This window comes from Vanellus vanellus, assembly GCF_965231255.1.
Source record: "Vanellus vanellus genome assembly, chromosome: 18".
NCBI classification, from domain to species: domain Eukaryota; kingdom Metazoa; phylum Chordata; class Aves; order Charadriiformes; family Charadriidae; genus Vanellus; species Vanellus vanellus.
This window is the reverse complement of record NC_138923.1, coordinates 1,741,573-1,756,109: the sequence shown is the minus strand read 5'-3', so window position 1 is coordinate 1,756,109 and position 14,537 is coordinate 1,741,573. Positions and strand designations below refer to the sequence as shown.

The 14,537-nt window shown below is 55.2% G+C and overlaps 1 protein-coding gene across 1 annotated transcript in view; it reads left to right on the top strand.

The window, feature by feature from the left end:
* The window catches only part of RGS3 (regulator of G protein signaling 3), a gene marked incomplete at its 5' end in the record, with an annotated part of 87,010 nt that overhangs the window by 51,621 nt on the left and 20,852 nt on the right, over positions 1-14,537 (top strand). The window contains one exon of the mRNA XM_082492825.1: positions 9,492-9,614. Within this exon, the coding sequence (XP_082348951.1) occupies positions 9,492-9,614 (123 nt within the window). The remainder of the gene's footprint in view (positions 1-9,491; positions 9,615-14,537) is intronic.

The following is a 14,537-nucleotide window of genomic DNA, read 5'->3' as shown; positions in this document are numbered from 1 at the left end:
GAAAGAAAACTCCAGCAACTGGAGTGTCATAAAAAAGCTACTCCTAATCATCCTGTCTAATTGCCTGTGGGTAAATCGCTCCACAGAGTTTAAGTCCTGTGCATTCTTCTTATTTACAGCCAGATAGCAAATGGTGATCTTTATAGCCCGGTGTAGGTTACAGCAGAAGGAGTGTTTATTTTACAGGCTCTTCAGCGTGTGAACTGCAGTGCTTTGAGGTCCTGAGTGCAGGTGGCCCTGATCCTGGTGGGGCACGTGGCCTCCTGGAAGGAAAGAGTAAATACGGGTTGGTGTTGGAAAGAATGCAGAAAGAGAGGAAGGTTCGCCACTGAGCTGTACGTTCTTGATGGTTTTGCTCCTCGTGGTGGTCATGGGGTAGCAGTGATAGTCCCAGCACGTAAGCCAGCTGGGATTTTGGAAGTGAAAGTGGTACCTTTTGATCTGAGGAATACTGCGTATACCTGGAAGCTTGTCTAACTTTTCAAATTGCCAATCGGTATGTGAAAAAGTACTACCAATGCACGCAAACCCGGTCTAGCATCTGTTTCATTTCAGTATTTTAAATCCAAATGAATCGGTTTAAAGTCGGTAGAACAGATGCCGCCTTGCGAAAGCTTTGGGCTGATTCAGTGTGAACCTGTGTTTCTGCACCCCAGAGAATTTGGAGTGTGGGATTTTGGCCCCGTTTCCCCCCCTGCCTGTGTGCCCTTCCCCACAGGGCACAGACACCTCCTGCGATGGCACGGGTAAAACCTGTCCAAAGAAAACCTGTACTGCGTGGTGGGAATCGGTAGCCTCGCAGGGAGCCAGTCCAGAGACGTAAATGTGGTCCAGGACTGTATTCACACCCTTCCCCGCTCCGGAAATATCCTACTGATAGGAAACTGCAGATCAGTGTTTTATTGCATTGTTAAAAATTTTTGATTCGGACCCAACACGTTCAGACCAAATTAACTTGATATTAAGTAGCTCAGTAAGTTTTTAGTTCGAAAAGCGCTAGCAAAATGGAGCAGCTTTTCCTCTGGAAGTTTTCATCTGCAGACACTAGAGTTTCTCTTGGGAAACTGCTCCAATGGAAAATCTTTCCCGTAGCGACTTCTTGGCCTGCTGGGATGGGCACACTTACAGACCCCAGCAAATTAGCGCTGTGGATCTATGCTTCATTGTGTTTTGCCTCGGAGATGTGCATCCTCGGAGATGTGCATCCTCGGAGATGCCTCGGGGGTTTTGCCTTGGAGAGGCATCGGGGGTTGGACTAGACTATCTCCAGAGGTCCCTTCCAACCCTGACCATTCTGTGATCCTGCGATCCTAACTCTGCACAGGACATCCTCTAAACAAGGGGCAGAGAAATGACACTGTCACCCGTTGTCCCCCCCCGTCCCATGCCCTGGCTCTGTGCGGACGCATCCCTGCACTTGTGGGGTCCCCAGTGGGCACCGTTCCCGTTTGCATCCTCGAGCTTTGAACAAATGCTTTTTAAACTGGACCACAGCTGTAGTGAGGGGCAACGTTGTAGCTTGTGTAAATGTGCTTCACTCCACAGTCTTCGCTGGCGACGTCCCAACTTTGCTTCGTAGGAGAATTAATTTCCCAAAGCATTCTCTGTTCCTCATGCGCGGCTAATTTAATGACCTCAGGGATGCGGCATTGCCCACTTCTGTCCCGCAGGGAAAGAGCAAGGAGAACTGAGGTTCCCCTCTCCATACAGGGAATGTACATGCTGGAAACGCAGTTTACTGGTGGTACAGAGGACTTTAAGGCTCAGGGACATGCTGTGACGTGACAGATATTATACACCTGGGTGATGTTGAAGCTCGCTGTTCTGGACATGTCAGCAGAACAGTTTGCAAGGAGCTTTTTTGGGCACTGTCCTGGCAGATCTAGAGGACGCTTTTTAGGCAGATGGTTTGGTGTTAGGGAAAAGGGCAAAAGGGCTGTCTGGGGGTGACATCAAACCTACGCAACCAAGGGAGCAGCTAAGGTGAATTTGTTTAGTAAAGGAATTAAAAAGGAGTTATTAATGAAAGAGAGAGAAAGAGTACAAAAGGAGCACAACTAGAGCAGATGTCCTCACTGGCACTTGGCTTGATGTGACACAACGCTTGGCCTGAAAACCTTGAAAGACAGGAAATTGATGTGGCGCTTAACAAACAGTTAAAAACTCTGGTCTGAAACCTCAACATCATCTTCTATGAGCATTGCTTTGCCAGGGAGGGCTTGGGAAGCCTGGCTCTTGCTTAACGGCAAACAATCATCGCTGACACGGTAGAAAACAGCAAATAATGCCTGATAAAGTGGGCATATGACTTGAAATTTGGGGAAGTAGGAGACGATAAGGAGGATGGTTCAGCGATAGAGCAGCGGGCGTTGGTTGTTAAGGTGGGTGAAAGCTGATGACGTGTTTTCATGTGATCCTGCGGCAAAGAGGACTGTACGCACAGGTCTGCGAGGGTCAGAAGTGGGTGATAAAAGCTTGTTGGGGGAAGGCTAATCAGAGCCGTGAGCTCCCGCAGCGGGAAGACGGTAACGATAAAAGTTTGAGGTTCAGTCAACTTTCCCATTCCTCTGTTCTCTGACCCCAAAGTGACAGCCGGAAGACTTGCATTTTGGGTTGAATTTGTTTCCAACCAAAATGGGATGGTTTTGGCAGGGGACTAAGCAAAGGAAGTTGTTCCCCTTTTCCTTTTTCCCAGCGTTAAGGAGGATCTGGTGCCCTGGGTTGGGCTCTGCTGTTGTGGTTTCCCCTCCCTGGTTCCTCTGCTCCCCAACAGGGCTTCAGCAGCCTGCAGGGTGTCTCGATCCCTCCTTTTCGAACGCTCCATCGATAGTTTTGCTGCTTAAATACGAGAAAATACTTACAGAGCTGTGCCCAGCTCTGACTCCACAGCAGCGCTGGCCAAAGGGCACGGTCTGCGAGCCCCCAGCCCAACTTGCCACAGTAGGGTTTTAACCACTAAAAAAAAAAGCAGTGATTTGGGAGTCACTCAGCCTCGCCTGAACACAAAATCCTGAATTTGGTGCTGTGATGGTCACCCTGCAGATGCAAGAGTGGAGGTGTACTGGGTTTTAAATTCCTGGTGAGAAGATCAGGTGTCAGCTGGCATTGGGTGCCGCAGGCAGGGTGGGAGAGGGTAGAAGAGATGAGAGTTTATCTGTGAAGTGGACTATGTGCTCTATTGAAATTAGATCTCAATTCCCTCTAATTCGTAATAGGAAAAGAAATGATGTTTGTCAGATTTGTGGGCTGTGTTATTTGTCAGGTGGGCTTCTAGTACTGCCGCAAGGGGAAAGAATCCTCTGGGCTGCGGTGGAGCGAGGACCACAGGCGAGGCTAGCAGCGTTGGCATCGGTCACGCCTAAGGGCTTCAAGTTGAGAAAATCTAGACGCGCTCCTTGCTGCCTGCTCTTGCCAGTTTTATTACAGGAATTTGAAGCACGGTGAGAATATGAAGTGTATTCCTCTGCCTTCCTCTTCCCGCTCCCAGCCCTGTTCAGCATAACGGGGGGACTCCCTCTCCTCCACCCGCTCTGCTGGTGATGGTCAGGAGATGTTACCCAGTGAATAATCCTTTCCTGCTTGCTGACATTTCCTTCGCTTCCCACGTGTCTCGCAAGCAGTGGCTCTTTTTTGGGATGCTGGAGCAGCTCACCAAGCAGGGCTGCATCCTGCCCTGCAGCACACCGGTGTGCACCGCTTTGAGTCACCCAGCTCACCTGAAAGGTGGAAGCTGGACGCTCAGCCCACACAGGCGGAATCCCTCCGCCATGTCACGCCTACAGCGACAGCTTAACTCTTTCCTGGATAGAGGTTTCCATTCCTCCATCCACAGGATGGCAGGTCCCAGCCACCGGCTTTTTCTATGTGTGATGCCAAGAAGTCCAAACTGCAGCCTGAACCGCAGGTGTGGTGAGACAGCGTCAGACCACAACTGCCAACATTTTGAAAAGTGCTTCTGAAGGATGTTGGGACATGAACTCCTGTGCGCATTACCCCAAATACTGATGCATTCTTGAAATCCAGCCCTATCCTACATCCCCATGACATGCCCCAAATTTCAACTGCAGCTGAAACATTCATCTGGTTCAAGCGTTTTCCAGGGTTAGAAGATGTGGAGCGACACCGGTAGCCGAACCCCCAGGATGGCATAACCCGTGGCCTGGGGACAGAGCAGCTGCTGGGCAGTGACGGTTCCCAGTTCAGGTCTTCTTGGAGCAGAAGTTCATACACTTTTTTTTTTTTTTTTTTTTTTCCCCCGGCTCTAATTCTGTGGTCACGTTTCCCTGATGCTGGCAAAAAGAAGGGCTGATATGCGGTTATGGTACTGGAGACATTTAAAAAAGCCCAGGCAGCAGTGGGTGATTTCGGGGAGGGGGGGGGAACTGCTGTTCCCTGGGGCTGGCTGCGCAGGCTGGAGCTTGCTGTCTTTGGGGCTGTGCCGGGGGAAGAGGGACGGATAGCTCTGGGGCTGTGTTTGCAGCGGGTGGGAGAGCTCAGCGTTGCTGTCGCTGCTCAGCTCTGAGCCCTCTCGCCCGAGAGGACAGGGCGTTTGCAGAACGGGAAGGCGGTGGACCTGCTCTCTGTTTGCCAGAGCGGTGTTTGCACAGCAGCTCCATGCCTGGCTAGTCTCAGGGCTGGGGATTCCCCGGAGACTGTTATCTGATGAGCCACTTAAGCACAACCTGCTGACCTGTGAAAACAGACCGAGTCCGGTGCCCTCGATGACTGCTCCAAAATGGGTGGAAAAGGTTCTTCAGACTGGCGTTTCCTCCTGGAGGCGTAGCATCCTCTGGGCTGTGCCACGATGCAGTGCTCCCGTGGCATCGCTCTTCCATCTTCTCCTTCCTCAGCAGCAGCATCTGCGCGCAACAGGGTGCGACTGGCCCGGGGTGAGCTGGAGCCACTGGTGGCTCTGCACCGTGAAGCAGCAGGTCCACTTTGTGATCTTGGTGCCTCTCCTGATCCATGTGTGTCTGTAGGACAATGAAAACCCATTTCCTAAGAGCCAGCCCTGGGTGTCACAAGGAAGGATGGGCACATCTATCCTTCGCCTTCATCTATAGAGCCTCCCTGACCTGAAAACAAGCCACACAGCAACGAGCTGTGGTTCTCTGCAGAGGTTGCTGTGCCCCGCACGCAGCAGCTCCGTGCCCATCATCTGCTCGAGCACCCGTGAGATCCTGTCCCCTTTTGGTCATCCCAGCTTTCCACAGGGCCCCCGCTGTTACTGCCAGTGTTTGTTTTTTGGGCACCACCAGTGTGCCCAGCAGTCCAAAAACCACAGGAAGAGACGTGGTCCCCCACGCCCCCCCCCCGGCACAGCTTAGCACGGGAGCAAACTGAACTTTCTCATCGGACCGAGCTCCGTGGGCCATATAACAACCAGCCAGCAGTTGCCTGTGTTTTGTGCACAGGATATTCCCAGGGCTTGCTGTTTCGCCGGTGGAAGGTTTGCTCTGCGATTTAAAAGCTATTGTAGTCTGGAGCCCGTTTCCGAGGTACTTCCCCTCTGGGATCTCTGCTGGGTTTGGCCACGGACCAACGCTCTGAACGTTGGAGGCCAGGGGCCGGGCAGAGCCGGGCCGGGCTGCGAGCCCTGTCCCTGAACCGCTTCGCCATGAACCCTGCAGAGGAGAAGAGCCCGGGGAAAGGAGCAGAAGGGCATCCACCCAAGGACCTGACCACCCCTGGGAGCACATCTGCTAGCATGAGCTGGGGGAGGCGACAGCGAGAGGAGAACGGCCCCAGGCCGGGCTGGTCACTGAGTTCCAGGCTTTGGAGGCGTCAGGCTGAGTCTGGCTCGTTCTTATTGTTATATCTTTGCTTTGCAGTGACGTGTAGTGCCACGTTTGTGTACCGGATGCTGTTGTGCTGGGTCCTGCAGAGAGGGGCATTTCTGCAACGTGGGGTCTTGGTGTGTAGGGTCTGCTGGTCCCTCCCGCGATGTGGTACCATTCTCTGGTGAGGTCCTCAGAATGGACTACAGAGCCGACAGTCCCTCTTTGGTTGGTGCCTGCTGGGGTAACCAGGAGCTCTGCCTGGCCAGACCCCTTGCCTGTCACCTCCCCGCGTTCCTGGGTGCGGTGGGGCTGGGGGAGCGTCTGCAGGAGCGAGCTTTTCCCATGGAGCAAAAGGGACCTCATCCTGCAGCTAATCCCTGGCTGTACCGGGGCCCGTTTGGAGCTTGTGTTGGCCGCTCTGAGTCCTCCTCTGCCATACGCGCCCTGTGTTTTCCTCCCGCTCTCCCACGGGCAGCGCTGGCGCGGGGTCTCATGCCGGCGCGGGATCCGGTGCTGCCCCGGAGGCTCCCGCGCCTGCCGGCACGCACCACCTGCAATAACATGTTTTTCAAAATGCTGGGGCGAAGGCAGTCAGAAAGCAAACTGGCAGCCACTTCAGTCGTTCGCTTTATCTGGTCGCAAACGCCCCCTTCACGCCATCTGCATCCTCCTTTCCCGGCACTGTGAGATTAAACCCCCTTTTTCTCTTTGTAAATATTGGCAGGCGAAGCGGCGGCCTCCCTCAATGAAAACAATAGCGGGGAGGCCGGTTCCCAGAGCCAGCCCCGAGCCAGGCGGTGTGCGCGGGGCACGGCGCAGCCCCGGCGTTAGCCGACCTCCCCCCTCCAGCCTCCCCGGAACGCGGGAGTGCTGAGCTGGGCAGCTCGGTCCCCCGGCAGGGACGGGGCTCCGGGGACGCGTGTGTCACCGGTAGAGCATTATCCCACATAACGGTCAGTCCTTCGCCTGCCTGGCTGGATCGCAAAGGATTTTGCAAGCAGGAGCCTCTGCTTCAGAGGCAAGCGGGGGGGGGGGGTGCTCAGCCCCTGCGGGCTGGGCTGGCTCTTTCCCCAACACAGTTGCGCATTATTTGGGGGGAGCGGGTTGATAAAAGAGGGAGAAACCGAGCTCTTCCCTTGGGAAATGCGTGCGGGAGGGGTTGAATGTCACTGTGAAGGAATAAAGTGCTGAGATCTCTGCTGTTGTAGCACAGAAATGATAGTAAAATACGTACACGTTGGATAAATGCAATTTTGGCTGTTTGTGTCCCCTCTCAGCCTCCCCCACGATACCCAGGACACACGGCGGGGTGGTTGATTCTCTCCTCTGCCTTTTGGACCAGAGGGCAATCTCCTCTCCTGGCTTTAATATTCCCAGGCTGCTGGGGCCCGGGAATTTCGCCGGCTCACTGAGGGGCACTTTGCTCTCGACAGCCAGTGCGGGCTGAGCATCGCTTTATGCTAAATTCAATCAGAGAGATGTGGACTGTAATTGAATCAGCAAGGGGCTGCAGAGCAGGGGTAGGTGAGCTGTGCATCCGTCACGAGCAAGGGGATATGAGACGTCCTTGGAATTGCTTTAAGCCTCACGCCGGGGGAATTGCAGGAGCTCGGTAGGGACGGGAGCGTGCAGTGGTTGCAGCATCGGTGCGGGCACCGCGCTCCTTGCAGCCGTACTCGTGTCTTTTAGGCTCTGCTGAGTTCTTGCTGTCATTCATTTCTGGCGCCAAGCGCGGGGCGGGGAAATGCCAGCCCGGATTTCCAGCCTGGCAGATTGGTACCCATCCTCTCCTCTGAAAGCACGGACAATTCCTAGGGACAAGTGGTTATCACAGTGGTACAGCCTGGTGATCTGCTGGCGTGGGACTGGGAGAGGCTGAGACATCTGAAAGAAGAGTGTAGCGAGGGGGAGGTTGTTCTCTTCTCCCAAGTAACAAGTGATGGGGCAAGAGGAAACGGCCTCAAGCTATGCCAGGGCAGGTTTAGATTGAATATTGGGCAAAATTTCTTCACCAAAAGTGTTATCAAGCACTGGAACAGGCTGCCCAGGGCAGTGGTGGAGTCGCCATCCCTGGAGGGGCTTAACAGATGGGTAGATGTGGTGCTGAGGGACGTGGTATAGTGGTGGGTTTGGCAGTGTTGGGTTGATGGTTGGACTCGACGATCCCTTCCAACCTAGACAGTTCTGATTGTATGATCTGGGATGGGAAACAGCACTGCAATGCTCCGGGGGATGCTCAGAGCGTCCCTGCAACTCCGGATCTGCGGGGCAAGGGACAGCCCCGCCACCCTGTGTCCCTGAATCACGAACCTCTGTTCCACTTTGATAGCGCTCGGTAATCCCAAGTGTGGATTTTCAATGTTTAAGCCTGTTTCTGCTGTAATAATACATGTGGTGATGTCCAGACACAAGAAAGATCAGACTTTCTCTTTTCTGGAAGTCTCCTTGGAGGGGCAAAGGACTGAACTAGAGAGCTCTTTTTTTTTTTTTTTTTTTTTTTTTTTCTTTTTTTTCTAGAGGTGACGTGGGAGATTGATTTATTTACCGCTTTAGTAAGGATTTCGGATTAAACTTGAATGAATTAGCATCCAATGAAAACAATGTTTTAAATGGTGTGACTAAAAAGCATTTTCCCTTTTGGTTGGGTTGTGTCTCTGGAGTGAAAAACCGGCAAGTTCCTTAGTTGTCTCTGACCATTCTGGGAAAAACAGGCTGTCGGAGACCTGCCCTTCTGGAAGGAAATCCTAGGGGGAAATGGAATGCCTTTTTTGTGCCCTTTAGTAGAAGACTTTTTTTCTTTCTGTGCAGTTTGGTCCTAAAGTTCTGCTTTCTTTAACTTTTCTTTTCTTCTCGTGTCTGGGCACAGAAGATGATCCAGCCGTGGGCATTTCTAGACCCTTTTAAAAATGAAAAATCCCAGTGGGCAGCAAATGTTACTAACGCTTCATTTTTAGCGCAAGAGATGAGTGGTTTTAAGGGCCGGGAGACACTTTGCTGAGAGAACTTGGTCAGAAGATTTCTTAAAGGAGTGGGATTTGGCCCAAAAGAAAACCTGTCCGAGAGGAACGGGTCCGTATCAGAGTGGGTGTGTGCAGGGAAGGGGCTCGGGCAGGAGGGCTCGGCTGGGATGAATTCCCATCGTTTCTCTTATTTCCTTCCTCGCTGCATGTTGCTCGCAGGCTGTGTGTGACCAGAGCTGGAGCGTCATCCTCAAACCAGCCCCTGGCGTGTGCTCTATGTAAGGAGCAGAAGAGGCGAGGCAGGTCGGGAGCTTCTCCGAGGTCTGCCTCCCTCCCAGCCCAAAGGCGCTCCTTTTCATCAGTTCACGCTACGGCACCTCACTAATGTTTGCGTACAGCAAAGAGCAATTTCTGTCCTCTGAATTAACTCAACAGAGGCGTTTCTGCCGTGGTGGCACAGGGCGCAGATTTGCTGGTGCTCTGCCCGTGCCTTACCGCTCCGCTCCGGCTTATTAAAGCCGCTCTGCACCACAGCAGAGCATCCTCTCTTGGGAGGAGATGCCACGGTGGAGCTGATTTCCCATCTATTTTGCTTTCTGCTGCCCGGAGCGCAGGACACTGGCGCGAGCTCTCCCGTTATCCCTACATTCAACCCATACAGTGTGTTGGAAGCAAGTAGTTTGCAAACGAAGCCGGGGCCTGCGACATGCAGCTAATGACCTTCTCTCTGCCTGTGTTTCCTTTACGTCAGAAGTCGGAGTGCTTATTAAGTTTGGAAGCTTACTCCCAGGAGCAGAAGAAGAGGATCTGCTGGTGTCTGGCTGAGAACATCACCAAGCAGCAACAACCGGCACCGGCTCCTACAGAGAACAAGGTAAGCGACCCCCGCGGGAGCCCAAAAACTCTGCTCGGAGCATCGCGGGGCTCTGCCCGCCGTGGGGGGGGGGACACTTTGCTGCGGTGACGCTTCTTCCAGGCGAGCTGCTCCGGAGGCGGGCGAGTGAGTTTGTAATTCAGGCGCTGCCGCGTCTGCAGCTCCCTGCCCTGCTCGGGGAAAGAGCTATTGCATTTGCATCCGCTGCCCCGAGCCGAGGCAGGCTCCGGCGAGCAGGCTGCTGCTGACGCCTCCCGGCATCTGTATTTGGACAGCTGAGGCCACGCAACCTGCTGGACGGCGTTCCCCCCGGGCTCGGCTCTCGGGCAGGGCTGAATGCCGAGGGAGAGCTTCAGGCCGTGATCTCTGGGTCCTGCTTAAAAGGCCGAGGTCATGGGAGCAGTAGCACGGAGAATTGCCCCTTCTGAGCGCTCAGAGGGGCTCAAGCGTTTGATCTGGACCCCACAGACGGCCTCAAAGCACAGAAAGGTCATTTGATGAGTGCTGTTTTTCATACCTAGCGAGGCAGCAGCAGCACTTTTCCCACGCTGAAGAGCTCCAGCCTGGCCCGACAGCACTGTTTCGGCAGCGCTGAAAAGTGAAATGCGAGCGTGGAGCGGGTGTGAAGCACTGTCAGGCACGCCTGCCCTGCGTGGAAGTGGTGAACACCTCCTGTCCGTCTCGCTCCGGGGCTGGGGCTGCCACCGTGGAGTTTTTTGGGACAGCGGCCATCTGTGCTGGAGTCATCTTGTCCCCCTGGGGGCTCAGACTGTTGGCAGGTGACCCACTGCTCTGGGATAAGAGAGAACCACGCTCTGCTGAGTGTGTAAAGAGCTTTAAGTGAGGCACATGTGGATCTTGGGGGTAAAACCACCCAGAGATCTCCCCTGAGCTGGTGCGTGGTGGTGGAGCAGCTCCTGCCCCACATCAACATGTGGATACAGCTTTGGTGCACGGTCCGGTCTGGCTCGAAGACAGATGACTCGCTCTCACTTGTAGGTGTGGGAAAAGCAGGAGCAGGCGGCTGTGCTGCTGCCCGGCTCCGGAGGCAGAGCGACGCAGCTTTTGCTCTGCCGCATCCCAAACTGGGTCAGCACAAACATCTCCGCAGGAGACAGAGCTTTCGGATTCCTTTTCCTGCACGTTTCAGACGTACTAAAATAGCAACAACATACAGAGCCTGAGAACCTAGTTACCAACCGGACCTCTAGAAATGCGGATAGCCCAGGGCAGATAATTCAACGAGGGGACAAGAATCTGCCGTGTCTCTTGTGTTCCTGCGATGCATCTCGCTGGCGCGAGGCAGTGGCTGGGCAGGGGGGTCCCAGGCTGCTCGGCACGGGGGGGTGCGTGCCACGGGGCTGCTGCCGGGGTTCGGCACGGCTCTGCGCTCGGCGGGGTGCGATCCAGCCACGGGCTGGGGCATCCTCCGGGATGAAGCTGTGCAGGGACATCTTCAAATCTGAGCATCTCGAATAGAGCCTAAAAGGGGGCATCTTGGCAGCTCTCCATCACGACACGTGGTCTGGGACCCTTTGGGTTTTCGGGTGATATGGCTGTTTGCTCTCCCTACCCCAGACTGTGTTCATGGCAGGGTGGGGGATTTTGGCTCTCTGCGAGACTTATGAGCCTCATGGCTCCGGGCAAAGCCCTGGAGAGTGTCTGCTCCCTGTGTTACGGAAGGAACCTGGCTGCTGAATAGGTGATAAATTCTCTAGAAGACAACGTAAACCATTTTAAGGCTTTTCTGTGCCTCAGTAGCCAAAAGGGTGCTCCTGGGGTGCAGCGGAGAGCCAGCGTGGGCCCTGCAAGGTTGTGACAGGGGGGTTTTGTCTCAGCTTGCAAAAGCTGATGGAAATCCCACTGGTGGGCTATGGGGCCAGGAGGGAGAAAAAGCGGCGTGAGAACAACTACCAGGCACTTAATTGAGTTCATAGCCCCATAGCCCATCCCAGCAAGGTATAAACTGCCCAGGATGCAATTTGAAAGCAAACCTGATCCTGAAATGCAAGGAGGAGCGGATGCTTGGTGGGTGCGCGAGCTCGGTGCTGGGTGGGCGGCTGCACACGGGGCCGGGCTGCGGGCAGAAGCGCGGCACGGGCGATCCGCAGCGGGGGCTGCTGTGACCAGTCTGCGCCGCAGCTGCTGCGTCGGGGCAGAGGTCTCCGGGGATGCTGGCGCAGCGGGAGGCAGGAGTTGGGAAAATCAGTCGTTTTTTGCAAGGGAGAAGTGGTCCATTAGCTTTGCTTGTTGCCTACAAGTCATTTGATCCTGGGGCTATTTAAGGAAACAGAAGAGCGTCTGTGCTCTGTGAACAGACAAATTAAACTGGAAATATCAGCCTTGGCATGGCTGATTTCTGCTCCAAACGGGAATCTGATTTGCAAAGCCTTCAAAACTGCTCCAGCTTGGCAAGAGGCAGCTCGTCTCGCTGCAGCCGGAGCCCGGCCGGGGGTTTGCCGTGCGATGGGAGCGAAGGGCCGGTGCAGCCGCGGTGCCAGGCAGAGATGTGCCATGTGCCAGCTGTGCGCTGGAGCCCGAGAAAGGGACACTGTCTGAGCAGAGAGTGGCTCTTCAGCAGCCTCTGCGGCTGCTGTGCCAGCGTGCGAGCTGGGAACCGCTCTCCCTTCGACATGTTAACGCTGCTGTTAATGCTGTCCCCGAGTCCTTCCCCGAACAGACAGTGGCAATGGGGCAGAGGATGCCCAGCAGGATGGGCACATCTGGAAAGGAGGGGCTGGACTGGCCAAACTGGTGGAGGAAGGTGTCCACTTCTTGGAGCTGTTGGAAATCAGACAAATTTTGGGCTTTGGGATGGTACCTCTTGTTTTTCAAGGCCCCCTGAGCCGTGCCTGGGTATGGCAGCACTACGGGCAGGAAGGTCCCCTGTGGCTCAGGGACATGGCTCTGCAGAGCTGTCAGCACCTCCAAGAATGTCTCCTGGGAAGACGGTGTCAAGCCTGGAGGAGGCACCCTGGATGGTGTCTGTGTTGGCTTGGCTGCTGCTTTCAGAGCAACTGGTTTTAGAGCAAAGCTGCTTGTTTCTGGGAGACACGAGCATATGGTGCATGGAGCATCCACTTCTGGAGACGTAGGAAGAAAAAGCCGTGAGGGATACAGCTGTGATGGTTCAGCCATGCTCCCGATGGGCTTTTCCTGCCAGAGTCAGTGCAGGAGGAGCTCCAAGGACAACCATGGCTGTTGGTATGGTCTGGCTCTCCGGCCCTGGTGTCCAGGAGAAATGGTGGAAGTGGGGCTCCGGTGGCTTCTCTCCTGCCACTGTAAGACTTGGCTGAACTTCACCAAACGATGAACCCGTCCTGCCTGCTGCAGCAGGTCACAGGAGTTGTTCTCTGGGTATTTTCCTCCACCTGCAGAGCCTTCCCCGCTCTCATTCGTAGGTCCAGGTCTGCCCCTGGAGTCTGCTCCCGGCCCCTGGGCTGTGCTGAGCAAGGATCCGTAAAACACATCACCAGGGTGACCCAGCTCGGCGACAATCGTCCCCAAAGAGGGAGGCGTGGAGCCTGGAGGTGGGCTGGGTCTGGTGAGGAACCACAGCAGCGGCAATGCGATTATAGCGGGAGCGGCTTTATGAATTAATCGAGTTAGCGAGGCTGCCTCCTCGGGCCGAATAATGACCATCTGCGCAAAGCACGGCGCTTTTCTTAACCTTGCATCGCTGCGCTGGCCTTTTTCCCAGCCCGGCCCCGCGACCAATTGCATTAGCACTATTGAAGAGATGGCAACTGCAGAGCAGGGGCAAGGACGAGGTGCCAGGGCTCCGCTGCCGGGGAAAAGATTAGTGGCCCCACACCCTGCTTATAACGAACCTGCTACGACCATCTAATTCTCACTGCTTGTTTCTTTGTGTCTTCCACACTCAGAACGGCTGATTACTCTTCCTTCTGACTCCGTGACCTGAGATTACCTCGGAGATGATGGCTGGCTGGCTCTGAAAGATGTAGATTGTCCTTAAACTAAATAATTACGGACACTTTGTGGTGTGGACTTTGGGCCGTGAGAGTCCCGGACGGGCGCTCCCCTTGTTTCCCATGGGAGGTGGTGGATCCTCAGCACTTTTCAAAGCTCGGCCGCCAGTCTCTCTCCTGCTGACGGTGCGAGCAGGCATGGACCGATCCTGCGCCCCGGCCCTTCCTGGCAGCGCTGGCTCCGGTGCTGGGAATGAGCCGCCGGCGGGTGCGTGGCCGGGGGGGACCGACCGGCCCCTTCCTGGCCGTTCCTCTGGTCAGGAAGGGCAGGGCTGTTTCTCTCACTGTTTACAGCGTGCTTGACAAGTGCAAGTAAATGTGCTGTCGACAAGAGCAAACAGCGTGTAATCGAGGGATGATTGAAACCAGGGCTGGTGCGGGGAGGGCTCGGCAGAAGGCTGCCGCGGCGGAGGGGCGGCCGCGCTCCCCCGTGCGCCGGCCCCGGCGTGGGGAAGGGTAAGCGTGGGTGACCCCTCTCTTGTCCCCTGCCCTGCCTCCTCTTCCTCGCCCCGAGCACCCTGGGGTGTCCCAGGCGGTGCACCCACTGTAATCCCTGTTCCCCAACACCTCGCTGCCTCCCGTGACACCCTTTCTCTTTCCACTGGGTCACCTCCCATTTGGATGGTGGCCACGAACACCCTTGAGCTGGCACAGCCAAGGGGCTGCTGGCGTTGGGGTGGCCGTGACAAGCACTTGGGTTGGCGACAAGTGGGGTGAACCTCTCTCTCTCTGATCCATTCATGGGGTGCTTCGCTCAGCAGGAGCATAGTCAGAGCACAGTTGGCTGTTTGATGGGGAAGGAGGGGAGGAATTTGCACCTTCTCGCTCTGTTTTTGGCCCAAAGTCCTCCTGTTTTGGGCTGGGAGCCCACTGCCCAGTCTGTGCCGGCTCTGCTCCGGAGGGTCCTTCTCACCTGCTGCTGCGGGACAGGTCG